The sequence below is a fragment of the Hyperolius riggenbachi genome, chromosome 4 (genome assembly GCF_040937935.1).
Source record: "Hyperolius riggenbachi isolate aHypRig1 chromosome 4, aHypRig1.pri, whole genome shotgun sequence".
NCBI lineage: Eukaryota > Metazoa > Chordata > Amphibia > Anura > Hyperoliidae > Hyperolius > Hyperolius riggenbachi.
Window position 1 is genome coordinate 221,235,399 of NC_090649.1, and position 23,340 is coordinate 221,258,738.

At 44.6% G+C, this 23,340-nt stretch overlaps 1 protein-coding gene across 2 annotated transcripts in view; it reads right to left on the bottom strand.

Moving 5' to 3' along the window:
- FBXO9 (F-box protein 9) overlaps nucleotides 1-23,340 on the bottom strand; it is a 73,077-nt gene that overhangs the window by 45,544 nt on the left and 4,193 nt on the right. For both annotated transcript variants that reach the window (XM_068281371.1, XM_068281370.1), the window contains exons 2-3: nucleotides 8,631-8,708; nucleotides 2,823-2,981 (exon numbers count right to left, since the gene is read on the bottom strand). In XM_068281371.1, coding sequence (XP_068137472.1) covers nucleotides 2,823-2,981; nucleotides 8,631-8,675 — 204 coding nt within the window. In that variant the 5' untranslated portion in view covers nucleotides 8,676-8,708. The remainder of the gene's footprint in view (nucleotides 1-2,822; nucleotides 2,982-8,630; nucleotides 8,709-23,340) is intronic.

Below are 23,340 nucleotides of genomic sequence, written 5' to 3' on the forward strand. Positions count from 1 at the left end.
GCATCTGCAAATTTTGATGACAGGTGGTATATGAGGGGCCGAATTTTGTGGAACCGGTCATAAGCAGGGTGGCCTCTTAGATGACAGGTTGTATTGGCACTGAAGTGCTGGAAGCGCAGGATGATCTCAAATCGCGACCTGGACATGGCAGCAGAGAACATGGGCAAGTTATGTATTGGGCATGTAGACCAATAAGAGCGCAATACATTTTTTTTTGGTAATACCCATGTTGAGGAGAAGGCCCAAAAAAATCTTAAGTTCGGAAACTTGGAGTGGTTTCCACCGAAAAGACTGGGCATGGTAGCTTGTCGGATTGGCGGTTGCAAATTGTGTGGCATAACGGTTGGTCTCAGCCACAATTAAGTCAAGGAGATCCTGGGTGAGGAACAGTTCAAAAAAAGTGTAGGGCCGATCCTAGTTCAACAGTCACCACCTGGACTCTAGACTGGGCAGTGAAAGGGGGCAGTACGGGTGCGGCGGGATCAAGGGAATGCCAATCTGGATTTGCCAGCACCTCTGGGAAACTAATGGGAGTATGGGCCAGTCTTCTTGGTGGCTGCGAATCGGGTCTTAATGCATGTGCCACCGAACCAGTTTCTACTACCAGGCTGGTGTTTGCCACTTCACCAGGGTCTTCTACGGTAGTACTGGTGTTGATAGGTCCAGGAGATGCTGTGCTGCTGGTGCATGCCTCACCAAGAAAAATCAGATCAGCGCTAGCACCACTCTGCTGCCCTTGAGACTGATCCTGCGCCACCTGCGGTCCAGTGACATGGGGTGTGGTACTCCAGGCTCTAGCCGGGACCTCAACCTCGTCATCGGAACTATCGGTCAGAGCCACTTCTGTCTACAGGTTCGTACTCTGAACCAGAAGATTCGTCGGATGAATCGACCCAATCAGTCTCATCCGACTGGTCCATGTACCTGTATATCTCTTCATTGGAAAACCTCTTTTTGCCATGGTGGACTGCTAAATTTAGGAGGTATTCCTCTGAGACTACCCAGGAAAAAGAGCACCTACCTAGCAAAAGGGAGTATTTGGGAGGTAGAAAGCTGTGGTCACTGAGTTTTGATTTAAAAAAAAAAAAAAAAAAAAAAAAAAAAAAAAAAAAAAAATCAAAACTGATGTTTATAGTGCCACAGCTAGTGTACAGTGTTTTTTGCAGTGATCAGAAAAAAAAAATTCTGTCACTGCGGTGGGGCGGGCTGAATGCAGATGCGGGCGAACGATCAGGCCTGATCGGGCAAACCTGCGTTTTTTGTGAATCCTAGTGACCCTAATAAAGATCTGACTGTGATCAGTAATGATCACTTACAGATACTATATAGTACCAATGCTGATTAGCGACAGTGATGATGCTAATTAGTGACTGTGGTGCAGTGGGCTGAGCACTAACTGACACTAACAACTCTTTTGCCTAGCTAACCTAACTGGTCAAACTGTTACCACTAGTGATACTAAAAAAGTGACAGTTTTCACTGATCACTGTTTTTAGATCACTAGGGTAGTGACGTTGAGAGGGGGGGGGGGGGGGGGGGGGGTTGGGGATCAGAGAGCAATCAGAAACAATCACAAATAATTAAAAACAATCACTAGGCAATGACAACACAATTACAGCAATCGGCGCAATCACAGCCAATCACGGAGCAATTGAATCCAATAACGCGACAATCAAAAACCAATTACGTGACAATTGAAGCCAATCACACGACGATCGATGATAATCACAGGGCAATTGAGACAATCGAGACACAGGGCAAAACAGCCAATCAGAGGGCAATTGGCGCAATCAAAGCCAATCACAGGCAATTGATCAGTGGGCGATTACAGGGAGATAGATGCAGTATACATGGGGGGGTGATCAGATACCCCTAAGGGGTAGTTGGGGGTCTGATGATTGATGGGTGATATGGGGGGTGGTTAGGTGCAAACTGTGGTCTGCAGGGGTGTACAGGGGGGCTCTGATGGATGCTGCGGGTGATCGGAGGTGGTCTGTGGGGCTCCTAATGTGTGTGGTGTGTGACTCACTGTTCCTGCTCTCCTCGCTGGTGGTCGATCGCTAAGTGTGACCACCAGCGGGGAGGCAGGCAGTATAATACAGTTTGTTAGGTAAACAAACTGTATTATACTGTTTTTACTGGTCATTTTAAAAAATTAAAACCCGCCGGCGCTGCAGATTGGCCGGCGGGTTGACATCACAAGGGGGCGGCACCACGTGATTAATTAGCTGGCACCTGGCGACGCACATGTGCGTCGCTGGTCCTCCAGCTACCTCTTTGCCGCCGCACGGTATAAGCGTGTGGTCGGCAAGTGGTTAAAGGGGGGTACTCGCCTCGGTAGGGGGAAGCCTCATGGTCCCAATGAGGCTTCCCCCTCTGCTGTAGCAGCAGGCAGTCCAGCGCTGGCTCCTCCGAAGTGTCCCGAAATCCTCACTCGACAAGCGCTGATTTATTTACCTTTCCTGGCTTCAGTGGGGGCGCTGTTGCAGCAAACCGTATGGAGATAGGCGGAAATACCTGATCTCTGTCGGGTCCGCTCTACTACGCAGGCGCAGGAGACTTGTACCTGTGCACTAGAGCGGGCTGACCGCGATCGCGTAATTCTGCCGATCTCCGAGCGGATACTACGCCTGCGCTGGAGCCAGGGAGGTAAATATTTACATGCCTGCTGTTCAGAGGAGCACAGCGAGACAGCCGGGGGACACAGGACGGGGGAAGCTTCGATCGGATAGCATTTCAAACAAATCAAACCCCTATTAAGGTTTTTACACCTTTGATTTGAAAGAAAAAGAGGGCCTGCCTAAATGTATTGCTACAATTACCATCTCCTCCTTGGCCAGGTCATGCTTTGCTTTGGTATCGGTGGCCTTTCCAGCAGACCCTCTTAGTGCCGATTTGCTGAGCTGAGTCTCTGCTCCTGAAGAACTCCCTCCTGGAGTAAGTTCAGACATCCAACGAGCTCGAAACATCTGCAGCTCTTCCTGCATATAGAAAACACAATTTGAATAAAGCTACACTTTTGCTGGAAAATTACACAAGCAATTTTGAAGTTTAATATTGGAAATTACATTTCAGTTGATAGCTAGCTAACATTTTTTACACACATGGCAGATGACTGAAAACATGCTTCCTTGATCATAACCTGGTTGCAATGTGTGCACACGTGAACAGTCTCATGACAGATTGTTGAGAACAAAAGATCAGAGGAAGAACAGTTGTACATGTGAGCATGTTCCTATGGCATTTCCATCCGATTAGGAATTGGGAATCCAATCAGGAAATTAGAAGGACTTACTAAAGGATCCATCATGTGTGTCTATTTGTGCAAGGCCAAGCACTTGAGAGTGGTTAAAGACCTTACAATCATAGAATTCAACAATTATCAAAGGAAGGCATAAAGTAAGAACTGCCACTGGAGGAAGGTGTGGTGTCACTTCCCAAAGACTACAAGCTAAAAATATCAGCAGATGGAGGATCCGCAAACTCAGTGGAATGGTAAAAGCTGGAACTCTTTATTGAAAAACCACATACAAGAAACATGAAAAAGCCACAGGAGCCTGTGGCTTTTTCATGTCTCTTGTATGTGGTTTTTCAATAAAGAGTTCCAGCTTTTACCATTCCACTGAGTTTGCGGATCCTCCATCTGCTGTTATTCCTGGTTTGGCATACCTGATCCTGCACCAGTGAATGGATTTCATGGGGGTTTAAGAGCGTATTGGCTTTCTACCTACAAGCTAAAAATATGCAAGGTTTATCAGGTACATTGTACATTATGTTTCAAAAGATTTTATTAGGCTATAAGACAAATGGAAAGAAAGCAATTTCCCCACACAGGGGCCCAAGGAGGTGTACAAAACTCAAACAGAGCACATCTGGGTCATCATTTGCTGTTTATGTAAACAGTTTACTCGTGCTGCTTACTAACCTTAGTACAGCTGCTCTGGCTGCACGTAAGCGTATTTTGAGTCAACTGCCATATCGGCAAAATTATAGCTGGCTGCAAACTGAAATATAAAGCTGGACAGGACTGATCCCTCTCATTCAAAGAAAACCATGAACTGAAGCCAACTCTCCCAGACTTTAAAGCAGGGGTCTCAAACTCAATTTACCTGGGGGCTGCAGGAGGCAAAGTCAGGACGAGGCTGGGCCGCATAAGGAATTTCACAATCGCGGCGCATCACCGCCTCTGCCCGCCCCTCTCACTCTTCCTTCACAGAGAGGGGCGGGGAGAGGCGGCGATTGACGTCAGGAGGGGCAGAGCTTAAGCTGAAAGCTCTGCCCTTTCCAGAAAATGCCGGCGGATTGCCCCCCGGGCAATTTGGGGGCTCTGCAGCCCTCGTTTAGCGGCGGAGATGCGGCGGATTACTTGGGAGCACTGAAGCGAACTATAAGGAAGCTTTTGCCAGCGAGGGCCACAAAATATTGTATCGAGGGCCGCAATTGGCCCGCGAGTTTGAGACCGCTGCTTTAAAGGATACCAGAGGTGAACCTATTATGAGAAACGGGGGAGGAGGCATGTATGGCGACCTGTCCTGATAACCATTGCTCCATGTTCTCCTCTGCACCACCACCTTCTTACCTAAAGACCTCACGGCAGCCTCTGTCAGCTCGTGTCACACTGCGCAGGCGCCAATTTGGCTTGCGCACATCTCTCAAAACGCGACCGCATGATGCAATTGTGGCGTCATGCTCATAGCACTCCCGGTGGCGGTCACAAGCTGGGCTAGTGCCTGCGCAGTGAGACCTGACTCCTGCAACAAGGAAGAGGCTGCCTGAGAGTCTTTAGGTGAGAAGGATGGGGTGCAGAGAACGGGAGCAGTGGCTATCAGGACAGGACCCTAAACATGAGGACAGTATGGGGACCGGGGGTGGGGATCCCCCCATTTCTCCTAATAGGTTCGGCTCTAGTATCCTTTACAGGGTCACCATCGTGAATTTTTTTTTTAAATACATGTGTACACATACTTATAGGAAGTATATTTCTCCCGGGAAGAAAAATGCACTATGGATTATTTTTCTCCTATGATAACACTTACATTAGCCAATACAATAAAAAAAATCTGACATGTTTTGGGCTAGTCCATCTCCTCATAGGAGATTCTTTACAAATGCCCTTCCTGGAAAGGATCTACAGTAGCAAGAAAAAGTATGTGAACCCTTTTGAATTATATGGATTTCTGCACAAATTGCTCATAAAATGTCATCGGATCTTCAAACTAAAGGTGCATACACACATCAGACGATAGTCTTTGGAAAATGAAAGATCACAGACCAATCTTACCACCCTTCCTGTAGTATAAGAGCCATACTCTACACAGTCTTTTCTATGGAGCTGAACTGCACATCAAAAAAAAAAAAAAATCTTTGCAAGATGCTGCACACAAAGATGCTGCACACACACAAAAGATCTGTAGCTGCAAAAGATCTGTTCCTGCCAAAAATCCATTCCTGCTAATTGCAATGATAGTCTATGAGATCTGCAGATCATCATACACACATGATTTAACTCACATTCATCTGCAGATCAGATCCACCAGGATGGATTTTCAGATCTGCAGATGATTGCTTGATCTGCAGATGAATGTGAGTTAAATCATGTGTGTATGATGATCTGCAGATCTCATAGACTATCATTGCAATTAGCAGGAATGGATTTTTGGCAGGAACAGATCTTTTGCAGATACTGATCTTTTGTGTCTGTACAGCATCTTTGTGTGCAGCATCTTGCAAAGATTTTTTTCTGATGTGCAGTTCAGCTCCATAGAAAAGACTGTGTAGAGTATGGCTCTCATACTACATGAAGGGTAGTCTGATACTACATGAAGACTATAGTCTGATGTGTGTATGAGCCTTAAGTCACAACAATAGACAATCCCAGTCTGCTTAAACAAATACCACACAAGTAATTAAATGTCTCCATGTTTTAATTGAATACACCATGTAAACATTCACAGTGCAGGTGGAAAAAGTATGTGAACCCTTGGATTTAATAACTGGTTGAACTCCCTCCTCCAATAACTTCAAGCAAACATTTCCTGTAGTTGCAAATCAGGCATGCACAACGGTCAGCAGTAATACTTGACTATTCCTCTTTACAGAACAGTTGGGGAAACAGAACGGAAGCAGCTGAGTGGCAACGGAGTGAAAACGGATTGGATTGCCCGGTAATCAGATCAGTTTTCACTGATCCATTTGCAACGTAACTGCCAGTGTGAACCTGGCCTTACTTGTGCTGCTGAAATAAAGCAGTCACCATATATTTTTTTTTTTAAACAGATATACCTATATCGTGACTGTATATTTGATGTTTACAAATGAATTTGTTTTATACCTAATAATATCTCTTCTCTAAGAATAAAGCTGAAGGAGTAGGTCAATGAGATGTAAATTATTCTGTGTTGATGCAGCTTTATGCAAATGTATGCAGCTTGAAAATGGACTAATCAATTTTCACATTTGCAGCAGATGATTAAACCATTTTTAAGCTGCAACCATTTTCATGGAAAATGTGCATAATCCTGCCTCAATTTAGATTTGTATCTCAATGACCTTCCCTGATCACTTCTGCAACATTCAGCTGAGCTATTATGCCAACTGACATTCAGATATCATTTTAATATGTATTTTAGCATATTACAAAGAAGTACCGTAATACTTTTATATGAGCTGTAATTTGTTTTAACAACTGAAATGGAGTGTAAACTCAACACATATAACTTGTCAGCTCCTGTACCATCGTACATGATTTTCAAACTCCTTTTGCACACAAAATCAATTTGGTATGTTATTAAATTTGGGTTGGTGAATAAAAATTAGTGTAATATTGTACTCTACATATGCACTCCCAGCATAGCTGTTGTGAACACACTGAGAATGTTGTGCACATTGCATGCACATGTGTTCTCTATTACACAAAACCTGGTTCAGATCCTGAGTGGCAGTGATTAAATGCATTTTGCGTTACATACTTTCAATCAACAAGATAGCTATATGTAAATTAGAGGAGTTGGAGTCAATATGTTGGTGGCATCATAAACTAAGGAGTCTTGAGTATTTTTACAGCCGTTTCTAATCCCATACAAACAACAAAGGGATACTGAGGACAGGGCAACGCAGGCGCAGTGGTTTTCAGACTTTAAAGTGAACCTCCAGACTAAAAAAATCGACTCAGCAGCACTGAAAAGGCCTGGTGTTTCTTTAACAGTTTCACAGAATCAGAACTTTATTTCTCTTATACAAGCCTCATTTTTAGCTGCACAGAAGAAAACTGCCCGGGCAGTTTTCCCCTTATGCTGTGCAAAGCATGATGGGATTTCTGATGTTGTTGTTCTCGTTCTGCTGTTTTGGTGCAATTTTTTTTTTTTTTAAATTTTGAATTTGACATTTGAAGCCTAGTGTGTGCAGCTGGGAGGGGTTATCAGGACACAGGACAGTTGGAACTGTGTCTCCTGCTCCTTGTCACCTCCTTTCAACCAAAAAGATGGCTGCCCCCATGACAAAGATGGCAGCCCCCATGAATCACAAACATTTGCCTGTTCTTTTAAAACAGGGTGGGTAAAAGATTATATTACCTATCTATTCTAATTAACATAACTACTGTAACTTAATAACAGTATGTTTGTTTAGGCTGAAGTTCCCCTTTAAAGTCTGAAATTCCAGAAGTGAACCAGAGGCGGGGCCGGAGCATTGGGGAGTGGCTGCGCGGGCACAGCATGTCTGTGGGGGACCATTAGAAGCCCCGGGTAACTTCAACTCATTTTCCCCTGACCCCCCTACAGTATCCCTTTAAATCTACCAGTGTAACTCTTCGGCCAAGATCAAGTGTAGTATCTGTCCTTGAGGTTTTTGGGGGGACCTGGAGGGATGGCACTGTGGCAGGGTGTCCCTTCTTGTCGTAACTCCCCAGAGGCTGATGGAATGGATCTATACCATGGTCGAAGCTGAAAGGCTGAGGGCTTTGCTTAGGCGTACTGCCCCTGGAAGTGGCGCTCCAGGTGCACCTGAAAAAACCTAGGATGTGGCAGATCCTGGGCGGAGTACGGTGCTTTGGTCTGTACTGCCCATATGCATTGCCGACTAACGCAGCTCCCAGTCCTTTTGGCTAGGGAGAGTGCGGAATTTTTATCACTCCGGCCGCAAGGTCGGGGCCAGCTTGCTGGCACCGGGGGACTTGTCCCCTGGGGACTTCGGTTCCTGCCCTGGCTCTCTCTCGGGGGAGCCACCGACCATGTGGACACTGTTGCCACATGGCCAGGCCCTTTGGGTAACCACTGGGCAGGTTGGGGTCCTCCTATCCTTCGGGTGTTGGAGGACCCAAGAAACCCCCGGCGCCGAAAGGCAAAGGGGGAAGGTTCCCTTCGGGGAACACCGGAAGGGCCCTGCTTGTTTGTGGGGCCTGGGGCTACTCATGCACGTTTTGTGGGGGTGCTTTAGGGCACTCACGCTTTTTCCGTGCATGGGGCTAATAGCCTTGCTTACCTGGGACTCCTGTTGCATGCCACAGGAGCCAAGAAAGCTAAAAAAAACAAAAAAACAACTCTTTATCCATTCATTACTTGCCTGACTATTATATGCTGTACTCTAGGCTTTATTGAACCACAATTAACAGAAATAAAATATGAGTAAGGCACCTGAAGATTTGTTTCTCCAGGTCTTCCATTTTCATCAGACTTCATGATGTCAGGGTAACATTCTTCTTCGCCTTCTGCCTGTAAAAAATTAGGTAGAACACCTCAATTTTTATCAAATAGATGGCAATGGTCAACTTAAGTCAGAGAAAAAGGTAGAGGTGTGTGTGTGTGTGTGTGTGTGTGTGTGTGTGTGTGTGTGTGTGTGTGTGTGTGTGTGTGTGTGTGTGTGTGTGTGTGTGTGTGTGTGTGTGTGTGTGTGTGTGTGTGTGTGTGTGTGTGTGTGTGTGTGTGTGTGTCATTCCATGTCACATTAACCACATAAGGCACAGTCTTTGTACCCCTTAAGTGTGTGTGTGTGTGTGTGTGTGTGTGTGTGTGTGTGTGTGTGTGTGTGTGTGTGTGTGTGTGTGTGTCATTCCATGTCACATTAACCACATAAGGCACAGTCTTTGTACCCCTTAAGGACCAGACACTTTTTTTCCATTCAGACCACTGCAGCTTTAACAGTTTATTGCTCCGTTATACAACCTACCACCTAAATGAATTTTACCTCCTTTTGTTGTCACTAATACAGCTTTCTTTTGGTGCTATTTGATTGCTGCTGCGAATTTTAGTTTTTATTATATTCATCAAAAAAGACATCAATTTTGTCAAAAAAAATGTTTTTTAACTTTCTGTGCTGACATTTTTCAAATAAAGTAAAATTTCTGTATACATTTTTGTCCAAATTTATTGTGCTACATGTCTGATAAAAAAATATTCAGTGTATATTTATTGGTTTGGGTAAAAGTTATAGTGTTTACAAACTATGGTGCAAAAAGTGAATTTTCCCATTTTAAAGCATCTCTGAATTTTCTGAGCACCTGTCATGTTTCATGAGGTGCTAAAATTCCAGGATAGTACAAATACCCCCCAAATGACCCCATTTTGGAAAGAAGACATCCCAAAGTATTCACTAAGAGGCATGGTGAGTTCATAGAAGATTTAATTTTTTGTCACAAGTTAGCGGAAAATGACACTTTGTGACAAAAAAAAAATACAAATCTGCCACGAACTCACCATGCCCCTCTCTGAATACTTTGGGGTGTCTACTTTCCAAAATGGGGTCATTTGTAGGGTGTGTTTACTGTCCTGGCATTTTGGGGGGTGCTAAATTGTAAGCAGCCCTGTAAAGCATAAAGGTGCTCATTGGACTTTGGGGTCCTTAGCGCACCTAGGCTGCAAAAAAGTGCCACACATGTGGTATCGCCGTACTCAGGAGAAGTAGTATAATGTGTTATGGGGTGTATTTTTACACATACCCATGCTGGGTGGGAGAAATATCTGTAAATGAAATTTTTTTTTTTTTTTTTTTTTTTTTTTTTTTTTTTTACACAATTGTCCATTTACAGAGATATTTCTCCCACCCAGCATGGGTATGTGTAAAAATACACCCCAAAACACATTATACTACTTCTCCTGAGTACGGCAATACCACATGTGACACTTTTTTGCAGCCTAGGTGCGCTAAGGGGCCCAACGTCCTATGAGTACCTTTAGGATTTCACAGGTCATTTTGAGGCATTTGGTTTCTAGACTACTCCTCACGGTTTAAGGCCCCTAAAATGCCAGGGTAGTATAGGAACCCCACAAGTGACCCCATTTTAGAAAGAAGACACCCCAAGGTATTCCGTTAGGTGTTTGGTGAGTTCATAGAAGATTTTATTTTTTGTCACAAGTTAGCGGAAATTGATTTTTACTGGGTTTTTTTCCACAAAGTGTCGTTTTCCACTAACTTGTGACAAGAAACAAAATCTTCTATGAACTCATCATACACCTAACGGAATACCTTGGGGTGTCTTCTTTCTAAAATGGGGTCACTTGTGGGGTTCCTATACTGCCCTGGCATTTTAGGGGCCCAAAACCGTTAGTAGTCTGGAGACCAAATGCCTCAAAATGACTGTTAAGGGGTATAAGCATCTGCAAATTTTGACGACAGGTGGTCTATGAGGGGCCGAATTTTTTGGAACCGGTCATAAGCAGGGTGGCCTCTTAGATGACAGGTTGTATTGGCACTGAAGTGCAGGATGTTCTCAAATCGTGACCTGGACATGGCAGCAGAGAACATGGGCATGTGATGTATTGGGTGTGTAGACCAATAAGACCGCAATACTATCTTTTTGACTAGACCCATGTTAAGGAGAAGGCCCAAAAAAAATGTTACGTTCGGAAACTTGGGAGTGATTTCCACAGAAAAGGCTGGGCATGGTAGCTTTTTGGATTGGCGGTTGCGTATTGTGTGGCATAACGGTTGGTCTCCGCCACAATTCAGTCGTAGACACCAGCAGTGACCAGAAAAAAAAAAATTCTGTCACTGCGGTGGGGCAGGTGAGCGTTTGGCCGGGTGATCAGAAGCCCACAGGGGGCAGATTAGGGCCTGATCTGATGAATAGGAGTACTAGGGGGTGACAGGAAGTGATTGATGGGTGTCTCAGGGTGTGATTAGAGGGGGGAATAGATGCAATCAATGCACTGGGGAGGTGATCAGGGGGTCTGAGGGCTATCTGAGGGTTTGGCCGAGTGATCAGGAGCCCACACGGGGCAGATTAGGGCCTGATCTGATGGGTAGGTGTGATAGGGGGTAACAGGAGGTGATTGATGGGTGTCTCAGGGTGTGATTAGAGGGGGGAATAGATGCAAGCAATGCACTGGGGAGGTGATCAGGGGGTCTGAGGGCTATCTGAGGGTGTGGGCGGGTGATTGGGTGCCCACAAGGGGCAGATGAGGGTATGATCTGATGGGTAGCAGTGACAGGGGGTGATTGATGGGTGATCAGTGGGCGATTACAGAGGAGGATAGATGTATACAGTACATAGGGGGAGGGGGGTGTCTGGGGAGGATCTGAGGGTGTGTGTGTATGGGGGGGGGGGGGGGGGGTGATCAGGAGCCCCCATGGGGCAGTTTAGGACCTAATCGAAGAAATAGCGTTGACAGATAGTGACGGGGTGATTAGAGGAGCGAACAGATGTAAACAATGCACTTGGGAGGTGATCTGAGGGCAGGTTTGCGGGCGATCTGAGGGTGCGGGCGGGTAACTGGCAGATGAGGGTGTGATCTGATGGGTGGCAGTGACAGGTGGTGATTGACAAGTGATCAGTGGGTGATTACAGGGAAGAATAGATGTATACAGTACACGGGGGGGGGGGGGGGGGGGATGACCAGGAGTCCCCAGGGGGCAGTTTAGGACCTAATAAAAAAAAAAAAAAAAGAAGTGTTGACGGATAGTGACAGGGGGTGATTGATGGGTGATTAGGTGCAAACAGGGGTCTGAGGGGGTGATCAGGGGGGGCTGAGGGGTGCTGTGGGCGAGCAGAGGGCAGGATCAATGTGTTTGGTTGCTTACCTGTATACATTACAAAGCGTATTATACGCTTTACATGCGGCGATCTGTGGTTTGACAACCCGCCGGCGCTTCCGAACGGCTGGCGGGTTGACGCGACGGGTGGGCGGAGCCTCTTGCCGGCAGGCGATTGCGTGTTACGCGATCATCGGCTAAACACGCCCATCGGCAGTGCCGTTGATGGGCGTATTGCGGTCGTTCCGGCCACCACTTTGCCGCCGCCCATGGGCTGTGGGCGGTCGGCAAGGAGGTAACAACAAACTATATATTTTTTTTTTATTACAATAGAAAAATATTCGATCATTTCTTGGCACCAAACCGGAGTAAAATCTTACTAAATTTTTGTTCAGTTGAGGTCACATTCACATTGGGGCGTTATTGTCCTGCCTTATAAAGGCATAACGCAGGTTAACGCACTGTAATGCTAAGCATATGCGACATTCACAGTGCGACGTTAACCTTGCGTTGTAAATGTTGCATTATGGTAACTCACTGCTTGCAGTGCGTTACCTCTAAATGCAGATGCTAAACAGATAGAGATGTAAGCTTCACTGTATCTGCTCTATGCCAGGGTGACGCAGCGTTAATACCTTTTTTTTTTTTTTTTTGCACTGCGCTGTAATGCTGCGTTGCGACTTTAACGTCGCATTACAATGCAACGTCCCACTGTAAATATGCCCTGATTGCTCTTTTAATGAAAGCCTCTGAAAAAATCCTGGAATCACAAAAATCAGTTCAACGTAATTTGGCTTTGCTCTTTGAGATAGAGGAGCAGTGTAAGTTATTTAAAACATTTTATAGAGTTTCATATGCTAAGCAACGCTATAGGGTTTGCTGTAAAAGTATACAGAATTCTCTCTTTTTTTTTTTTAAGTATTTAATTCTTGTTTCTCAAACGAAGAACATTTCACCTCCATATCCCATTATAGTGCAACTAAACTGACATGCGAGAGGAGATACACACAAGTACATACAGTACTGCCCGACTAATAACTTGTCTGTTTTATTCCCACCCCCCCCAATTCCAATAAACTAGGTGTTTTAGCAGTGCAGATGAAACTATCAAACAAAGAATGCAGCCCAAGCACTCCTGAAAAATAAACACCAACTGCAATGAAATCTTTCTCTGTTCGCGTGCGGATCGATTCCTGCGGGGATCAAGCGCGGTATCGATCCGGCGCGGTGATCGGACACGTCGGATATTATTAATCGAGCCATCAGCGGCTTGATTGATAATATAAAACGAGCCGTGTATGCCCAGCATAAGAGACTTACAAAATGAAAAGAACAATTGGCATATTTAATTCCTTTTAAACAATACCAATTACCTGGCAGTTCTGCTGAGCTATTTGGCTGCAGTTTTGTCTGAATACCAGCAGAAACAAGCATGCAGCTAATCTTGTCAGATCTGACAATGTCAGAAATGCCTGCTCTGCATATGCTTGTAGGGTTAACAGTATTAAGCATAGAATCAGCAGGATAGCCAGGCAACTGGTATTGCTTAAAATGTCTTTTAAAGCAAACCTGAACTGGAAAATTAAAGTAAAAATAAACATACACACAGAAGGAAATGGTGAGCTTCTGAGAGGAACGGATGACGAGATAAGTATGTAATATTCATTTGCAGGTACATCATGTGCTTATTTTAAATAATTTTACTCGGTTCAAATTCACTTTCAGGTTCAAGGACACCCAAGGTGACATGATGAGATAGACATGTGTATGTACAGTTCCAAGCACACTAATATCGATGCTGCATAGCTCTCTTTTTTCTCTGCCTGAAAGGGTTAAACATCAGGTGTGTAAGTGACAGTTTCTGTCTGGGTCTGGACTGGGTTGGACTACAGTGTAACCCTCACCGATTAGGAATTACAACCATAAAACATTTTCCTGGCAGAAAATGGTTTCTGAGAGCAGGAAAGAGATAAAAAGGGATACTTCAATGAATGTATCTGAGCAGAAACAATGAAACTGTAAAAAAAAAAAAAAAAAAAAAGTAGATTTAAATATAAAAATAAAAAACTGGTGATATCTTAAAAAGTAATTTCTAGGCGGAGGATGATAGATGCAATAGTTTATCTCATTGGTTTATTTTCACCTCAGGTGTACTTTAAGGCTTGGTTCCCACTTGAGCAGATGCAAAACATCACAGTAAAAGTGGGTTCCAATGCGTTGCATGTCCACACAATCATTTGCCGAAGTTTTGCATACATCCCATCCCCCGACACCGTCGCTCAGTTCAGGGAACAGACGAGGGGCCAGCAGGAGTATCGGGCTACCCACTGGTTTACAATAGATCAATTCTCCGTAGGAACAGGGAGGATTTTGTTGCCGAGGATTGCTGAGGATTCCCATTGGACTTTTGCAATCCAATGGGGAGCCCCATGATTCTGCCAGGCACCGACGTGTTTAATCTTTGGAACCAAGCTGCATTTTGTTTGCCATAACGCGGTAAACAGATCCTTTACTTTAACTAGTGGATGAGGATCTGCTTCCTGTGTTGAGCAGAGCTGTAGAAAACATACAGAGCATGTACTTTTCTAGACAAGACCATTATATTGCACTTTTGTCCTGGTGGACTCCAAGCACTTTAGAGATACAACCCCTTAAAGGGAACCTAAACTGAGAAGGATATGGATTTTTCCTTTTAAAATGATACCAGTTGCCTGACTCTTCTGCTGATCCTGTGTCTCTAATACTTTTAGCCACAGCCCCTGATCAAGCATGCAGATCAGGTGCTCTGACTGAAGTCAGACTGGATTAGCTGCATGCTTGTTTCAGCTGTGTGATTCAGCCACTACTGCAGCCAAAGAGATCCGCAGGACTGACCAGCAACTGCTATTGTTTAAAAGGAAACATCCATATCCCTCTAGGTTAAGGTTCCCTTTAAGGTGCGCTCCATGGTTGACCAGGATCAACAGGGAGCCTTGCCGATAGACTCATTACTGTTTTACATATTGCACTTGTCCTACACAAGTGGAAACCAAGCTTTACACTTTCAGTACATCCAAGTTTGGGGCATCTTAAAGCGGACCCAAACCAAACATTTTTTTAATTCAAAAACAATAGTTACTCACCGGGTAACGTTCTTTCTAGTGATCCTCTGGGACAAGACTCCGAGATATCCACGCCCCTTCCAGGAAATATTTCAATCCCTCCCCTATAAAAGAAAGGCCATGAGAATCTCTCCTCAGTCTTAAATAATAACTGTCTAGAACTCTTCCTTTCACTTATTTATACTATGAACCACTCCATACAAAGTACAGAATTAATCTACTATACCCAAATCGGGTGGGACTCTTGTCCCAGAGGATCACTAGAAAGAACGTTACCCGGTGAGTAACTATTGTTTTATCCAGTGATCCTCTGGGACAAGACTCCGAGATGATAAGCAAGAATCAAACCTCAGGGTGGGTAGCAGCCTTCAGGACCTTACGACCAAAGGCTTGCTGCTGTTCTGATAACACATCCAACCTATAATGTTTCACAAAAGTGTTAAAACTTGACCACGTAGCGGCTTTGCAAATCTGCTCCGGGGTAGCACCAGAATTATGTGCCCAGGATGATGCCACTGCTCTAGTTGAATGTGCCGTAAAGGACAATGGGAGTTCCAGGTTCAACAAAGAATAAGACATAGTAATAGCTTTCTTAATCCATCTAGAAATAGTAGATTTGGATGCCGTGCAACCTTTATTTTTTCCCCCAAATAGAACGAACAAGGAATCAGACCTCCTGAATCCTGAAGTAATCTTGATATAGTGTAAAATACACCTTCTGACATCTACTAGGTACAGATCTTTATCTTTCTTTTTACTCCCCTGAACGTTAAAGGAAGGAATAACAATAGATTGAGATCTATGGTATTTGGACACCACCTTTGGAAGAAACCCTGGGTCTGTCTGCAACACTACCCTGTCTCCAAAATCCTGAAAATATGGAGGTTTACAAGAAAATGCCTGAATTTCGCTAACCCTCCTAGCTGTAGATATGGCAGTGAGGAACACAGTTTTAATTGTAACATGCAATAAATCACCCTGGTCCAATGGTTCAAATGGAGCCCCAGATAACCCTTTTAGCACCGACGGTAAATCCCACGGGGACACATTAGGTGCTTTTATAGGTACCTGTCTACTAATAGCTTTAAAAAAATCTTACCACCAAATCATCCGTAGCTAATTTTTTACCTGTCATGGCAGCCAAGGCTGATACCTGCACTTTTAATGTGCTGACCGATAAACCTTTTTCCCAACCTTCCTGCAGAAACTCCAATAATGCTGGAATAGAAAAAGAATCATAGGAGGAAGAATCTAACCAATGAAAAAAAGTTTTCCAATACTTAATATACATACTTCTGGTAGAATCCTTTCTACTTTTCAATAAAGTTTGAATAACTCTACTGGAAAGCCCCTTGCTCTTAAGCCAAACTACCTCAGGATCCAGGCTGCTAGTTTTAACTTTTCCACCTCCGGATGCCAAAGCTTCCCTTGGTACAGTAGATCTTTCCTGTCCGGCAGCTTCAGAGGAGGTTCTACAGCTAACTTTTTTAGAATTGGGAACCAACTTCTCTTTGGCCAAACCGGCGCAATCAGAATTAACGGAGCTTGAATTTCCTTCCATTTTTTGATGACTAATGGAATGAGAGGCAGAGGAGGAAAAGCAAACGCCAGAGGAAAGTTCCATACTTGTGACAGCGCATCTATCCCCCAAGGATCGTCCCTTGGATTTATCGAGCAAAACACTGGCAGCAGAGCATTCTGCTTCGTCGCAAAAAGATCGATTGAAGGAACCCCCCAGAGATCTGTAATCAGAGCAAAAACCTCTCTGTTCAGGGCCCATTCTCCCGGAGAAACAGCATTCCTGCTTAACTTGTCCGCATCTAGATTCTGAAGCCCCTTCAGATGAAGAGCTTTCAGAGATAGCACATTCACCTGGGCCCAAGTACAAATTTCCTCTGCCTCCTCTTGCAACCACTCCGACCTCGTGCCCCCTTGCTTGTTTATGTATGCCACCGTGGTGGAATTGTCTGATCTCACCATAACATGTTTGTTTTGTACAATCTTTTGTGCTTGAATGAGAGCTAACTTTACTGCCCTCAATTCTCGCCGATTGGACGAGAATTTCTTCTCTTCCTGACTCCACTGTCCCTGAAAGGCCTGATGCTCCACGTGAGCACCCCACCCCCAAGCACTGGCATCTGTTGTGATAGTTACTTCTCTGGGGCATACCCATAAATTCCCCTGGAACAGATTTCCCTTGTTCAGCCACCAGTCCAAATCCCGGATGACTGCTAAGGGAAGCATCACTTCTTGATCCAAGTTCCGCTGAGATCTGTCCCAGTTCTTTAATAGAAAGGACTGAAGCCTCCTTTGGTGTGCTAAAGCCCACTGAACTGCTGGAGCTGTGGAAGACAAAAGTCCCAGAGTTCTCATCACTCTTAAGGAAACTTTTGGGTTCCTTTGTAGACAGGTTATTTCGTTCATAACCTTGTCTCTCTTCTCCTGTGGCAAAAACATTTTTTGAACGGACGTATCTATCATCATTCCTAAAAATTTTATCGTTTGAGTTGGTATCAATACAGATTTGTCTCGATTTACCAACCACCCCAGATCTGCCAGATACCTCAAAGACGTTTCCAGCTGTGCCTTCAAAAGCTCCACCGAATCGGCAAAAATCAAAATATCGTCGAGATAAAAAAAATCACCTGGATAGCTTGCTCCCGGAGAGGAACTAACGCATCCGCCATAATTTTTGTAAAAATGCGAGGTGCCGAACTGATCCCGAAAGGAAGGCAAGTGAATTGGAAGTGACACAGAGTGCCTTCTAGCGATACGGCAAACCTGAGGTATCTCTGTGAATATGGGTGAATGGGAACATGCCAATATGCATCCTGCAGATCCAAATTGACCATGAACGACCCTGCTTCCAACAGATTTCTGATAGAGTAAATCGATTCCATCCTGAATCGTTTGTACTTGACCAACGGATTTAATTTCTTTAAGTTGAGAATCAACCGGAATTTCCCCGACGGTTTCTTTACCAGAAACACGGAAGAGTAGAACCCCCTTCCCTGTTCCGACCGAACGACTGGAATGATCACATTCTGATCTACCATGACTTTCAGAATTCGAGACAATTCCTGCACCATTGCCGCATCTACCGGATTTCTTGCTATCATAAATCTGTTGGGAGGAACAGAATCGAACTCTATTCGATAACCCATTTTCACAATTGCGCAAATGTAAGGGCTGGCGACTGAATTTCTCCACACCTCGCTGAAGTTCTTCAGTCGACCCCCCACTTGATGGTCATTGGGATTTCTTATTATCCTGGGGCTTGATAAGAAAACTCCCCTTACCATTTTTGTTAAAGGACCATCCTTTCCTTTTAGACTGTCCTTGACGCTGATTACGTGGCCTATTGAAAGGACGTTTAGTAGGCTGCGTAACCTTTTTCTTTGGAAAGACCTTCTTTTTACTAGAAGTTCTTTCCAAAGTAGCATCCAATTCAGGCCCAAATAACAGATTACCTGTAAATGGGACTGAACATAACCTGGATTTAGAAGTGATACTTCCTTCCCAAGTTTTAAGCCAAACTGATCTTCTAGTAACATTGGCTAACCCAGCTGCTCTCGCTGTATACTTAATGCCCTCTGCTGATGCATCTGCCAGATAGCTAGTGCCTTTAAAAAGTAGTTCTAAGGCCTCCAGAAGTTCTTCCTTAGAAGCCCCCTCCTGAATATTATTTTTAAATTGATCCAACCACAACAACATGGTTCTTGATACACACGTAGAAGCTATAGTCGGCCTAAAAATAGCCGAAATAGCCTCCCATGTACGTTTTAAAAAGGATCCGTCTTACGGTCTAACGGATCTTTTAAAGAGCCTAAATCCTCAAAGGCCAACTCTCCCTCTTTAACCATCTGAGAAAAAGGCGTATCCAGTTTAGGACATTTACCCCATAAATTAACTTCCTCTTCACTAAACGGGAATCTTCTCTTCATTCCTTTAGAAAAAATAAGTTTTTTATCAGGCTCGGTCCACTCCTTCAGGATAGACTGGCGAATAGACTTATGAACTGGAAAAACAATGCCTTCACTGTCTTGCCAACCTTCATAGAGTTTATCATGAGGAGTTAACGAATCTGAATTCCCTTTATCAATCTGTAAGGTATCAATAATAGCATCAATCAGGCCCTCTGTGTCCTCTACTTTAAATTTAGAAGGGGTCTCCTTAAATTCTTCTGCACTATCATGAGAATCTGAACCCACCTCCCCTTCTGAAGTAGAAGAAACTGCTGGCACAGGGGTTTCTGATTTAGATTGTGTCTTAGTTTCAGCCAAGGAAGATTTAAAGGGATACTGTAGGGGGGGGTCGGGGGAAAATGAGCTGAACTTACCCGGGGCTTCTTATGGTCCCCCGCAGACATCCTGTGTTGGCGCAGCCACTCCCCAATGCTCCGGCCCCGCCTCCGGTTCACTTCTGGAATTTCTGACTTTAAAGTCAGAAAACCACTGCGCCTGCGTTGCTGTGTCCTCGCTCCCGCTGATGTCACCAGGAGTGTACTGCGCAGACACAGACCATACTGGGCCTGCGCTGTGCGCTCTTGATAACATCAGCGGGATAGAGGACACGGCAACGCAGGCGCAGTGGTTTTCTGACTTTAATGTCAGAAATTCCAGAAGTGAACCGGAGGCGGGGCCGGAGCATCGGTGAGCGGCTGCGCGGGCACAGGATGTCTGCGAGGGACCATTAGAAGCCCCGGGTAAGTTCAGCTCATTTTCCCCCGACCCCCCTACAGTATCCCTTTAAACTGTTTAATAGTATCAGCCATTTCCTGTCTAAAGGCTCTAATCGTATCTTTGACAGAGAGGCCATCCTCTGCTAAAACCTTCTTAGAGCAGGGTTTGCAGAGTGTCTTTTCCCATTCAGCTGGCAATCTTGTATTGCATACTGGGCACTTTCGCTTGGATCCATCTTTTGCCTGCAAAACATGATACAAATAGCCCACCATTAGAATGGAAAAAATTTGCCCAGATAGTTCTAAGTATTTTACTATAGCGCCAGAAAAATACCTTAGAAGGACCAGCACCTTCCTCCCCCAGAGCCACAGACATTGCGACTGTCCTGTTCGCTCCACAGAGCCAGAGTGAGAGGAAGCCGGCGCGTCCCACCGCCTCCCTTATACTAACCCCGCCCTGGTTTCCGCCGGAAGTGACGTCAGAGGCAGCCGCGCGCGCGGCTAAAAAACTTCCCCAGACCATACCCGATGGACCTTCTGTTCCACTGATGCTGTCTCCAGCTGCGTGCAAGACAGCCCACCGCCACTTCCAACCAGGCCAGAGGGATCGAGGACGCCATCTCGCTTTCTCCCTCCTCTTAAGGGAGCAAACACGAGGCAAGGTAAGAAACCTTGATGCTGCCAGACTGACCAACTCAGTCTCGGCAGCCCCCTACAAGGCTCCCCAGGCCCTACTTACCACAGACCTGGTTCACCCGAGGGAAAGAAACCTCCTTCTCGCGCAGGAAATATTTCAAACTGAGGAGAGATTCTCATGGCCTTTCTTTTATAGGGGAGGGATTGAAATATTTCCTGGAAGGGGCGTGGATATCTCAGAGTCTTGTCCCAGAGGATCACTGGATAAATATTTAGTTGCACCACTCTGACACATACAAAGATAAATAAACACTCCTTCAAGCTTATGAGCATTTCAGTGCACGCTTTTCACCCTTCTCTTTTCATAACTAGGGTTATACAGGTGGCAGCCATTAGCAATTCCTCCATTGCCGGACACCACCTACTCCAGCATTTTGCCGGTTTCTGTCCCGGCAATATGAAAGGAAGGGAGGGGTTCCTCCAAAAAATGTAAAATATTTTATATTTGTCATCATGCAGCTGAAAAAAGGCTGGTATTTATTATTATAATTTAGAAAATAGATTTTATTCCTGAAATCTTGTATTTTTAATTTGGGTCCACTTTAATATTTTACCATCAAAATAAATCTGTGGTGTTTGCAATGCCCAAATTTAGATCCTTACCTCAGGAGGGGGAAACCTGGGTCCTCCAGAGGCTTCCCCCCGTCATGTTCCACCAGCCCAATCTAGTGCTGAGACCCCTAAAACATGGCACATTGCTCCCTTGTAGTCGCATGGACCTGCTTGGGCTTTGGTGGAAAAAGCTAAGCCCAAGTGGGTCCGTCCTACTCTGCGCAGGTGCAGATGGCTTGTTCATGCACACAAGCATGGTCTCAATTAAGCTGGGTTTTTTTCAAAGGGGAGTGGACAGCACCGGCATGGCCCAGTGGAGGATTTGGGGGGGGGGGGGGGGGGAGCCTCTGGAAAATCCAGTGCCTTCCCTCTTTGAGAGCTTGTTCACACTAAAAGAGCTTTTTTAAGCACTTTGTGATTTTAAAAGCTCTTGCTAATGTTTTCCTTTGTGTGTGTTCACACTGGAGTGATGTGATTTTGTAAAAATCCCCCATAGCAATGCATTAGCAAGAGGTTCTAAAACAGCTAGTGTTTAAAAAGCTCTTGTAGAGTGAATCAGCCCTTAGACAAGTACCCAAATTGGGCACTTTTCCCCCCTACAGGTTTCCTTTAACTTTCCAACTGACAAGTTGTGCTGTGAAGAGTATTGTAGTGTGATTGAATGTCTATGAACAGTTCACACCTCATCAGATACGGTGCAACTGATTCTGTTATAGAACATGCAGTGCAATCCTAGAATTCACACTTGTTAGCCAATGAAGGTGCACCTTTTACATCACATGTTCCCGCAAACATTTCTAGTGGCGTAAATGCACGTAATAACAAAATGGAATGCAACGTCCTGGTTTGAGGCAGGGGTCACACTTATCGGCTTTCGTACGCGTTTTCTGCACAGAAAAACTGACTTCAACTGAGAACTCATGTTAATCAATAAGCAAGGTCACACTTTAATGCAGATTTCGCACGCAGAAAAAAAACTGACATCTTGCGCAATTTGTCAGTTTTCTCTATAAATTAGATTAGCTGCTGTAAGGCAGAGATCACACTTGTCTTTCAGTTTTCTGCAAAGTGTAGAAACTGAAAGACAAATGTGACCCCTGCCTGAAACTACCCTATTCTTCTTACGTGTCTATTTTCATCAACTGTAAAAATTTAAAATGTAACTTCCTATGAAACAAAGAAACAGTTAACCATTTTTGTATAAGATTTTAAAGAATTCCTATACCCCTGGCAATGATATTGATTTAGCAGTCAGTGGGTGGTTTTTTGGCTAAGATCCTTTTTAGTTTTCAAAATCTCTTTATTGAGAACAATCAGTGATAACCATGCAGACAACAAAAGGCATGGAATTACATATCCACAAGGTTGAAGAGAGGCAAAGAGCTTTCAATAACATTCAAATTAAATGAACGTCGCAAGCATAACAATCCGAAAAATAGAAGCTAAGTCATTTGATTCTAAGAATTTTTAGATCGGAAGAGGCAGACCTGCTGTGACATTCCCTCCCATTCCTTGCCCCATTCATTCCCCACCCCATTCATTCCCCTTAAGGCTACTTACAGACCAAGACGTTGCATTTTAGGGGACGTTATGGTCGCATAATGTGCCCCTAACGCAACGTATGGTGGTGTTGAAATTGGACGTCAGATTGAGATGCGTTATGCAGCTCTCAAAGCAGCCGCTCCAGGTTATTAGGAAGTCCGGATCTTTTTAAGGATTCGGATCATTTGAATCGGATCATTGAAAAGATCCGGATCTTTGAACCGAATTATTTGAATCATTTTACTAGGGAAGCTGACTGGGTGAAATGACTAGCAGGACAAGACTTTCCCTGCACTGTTCATTCTGTATGTTCCTGTTTCTTCCAGACAGACATCCACTGTGAACCGAATCTTTCATTGTGATGATCCGGATGATTCGACTCACAAAAAAGATCCGGATCAAATGAACGATTCGTTCATGATCCGGACAACACTACAGTCCTACCACGAGTGTCTGCAGTGCAGTGAATATTAATTAGCCATGTGGCTGGCCGCAGAGGAGGAGGGGAGACCTCCTCCTCCAACATTACTGACCATGTGCAAGCAGTCTAACGCTGCTTAGCTCAGTATAACGTACAGCATGCAGCACTCTGTTTAAACGTGCTGCGTTACTATGTAACGCAACGTGGGCACGGTGAACAGCACAATTGATTTTACAGTGCTGTGAGTTAGGCTGCGTTATTGGCTGCTGTAACGTGGGACTTTAACGTCCCACTGTGAAACCAGCCTAAAGGGAAATAATGGAAAATGGAGAAAAAAAAAAAAAATGGAAACGAATGAAAAAATAATTAAAAAACTTCTAGAA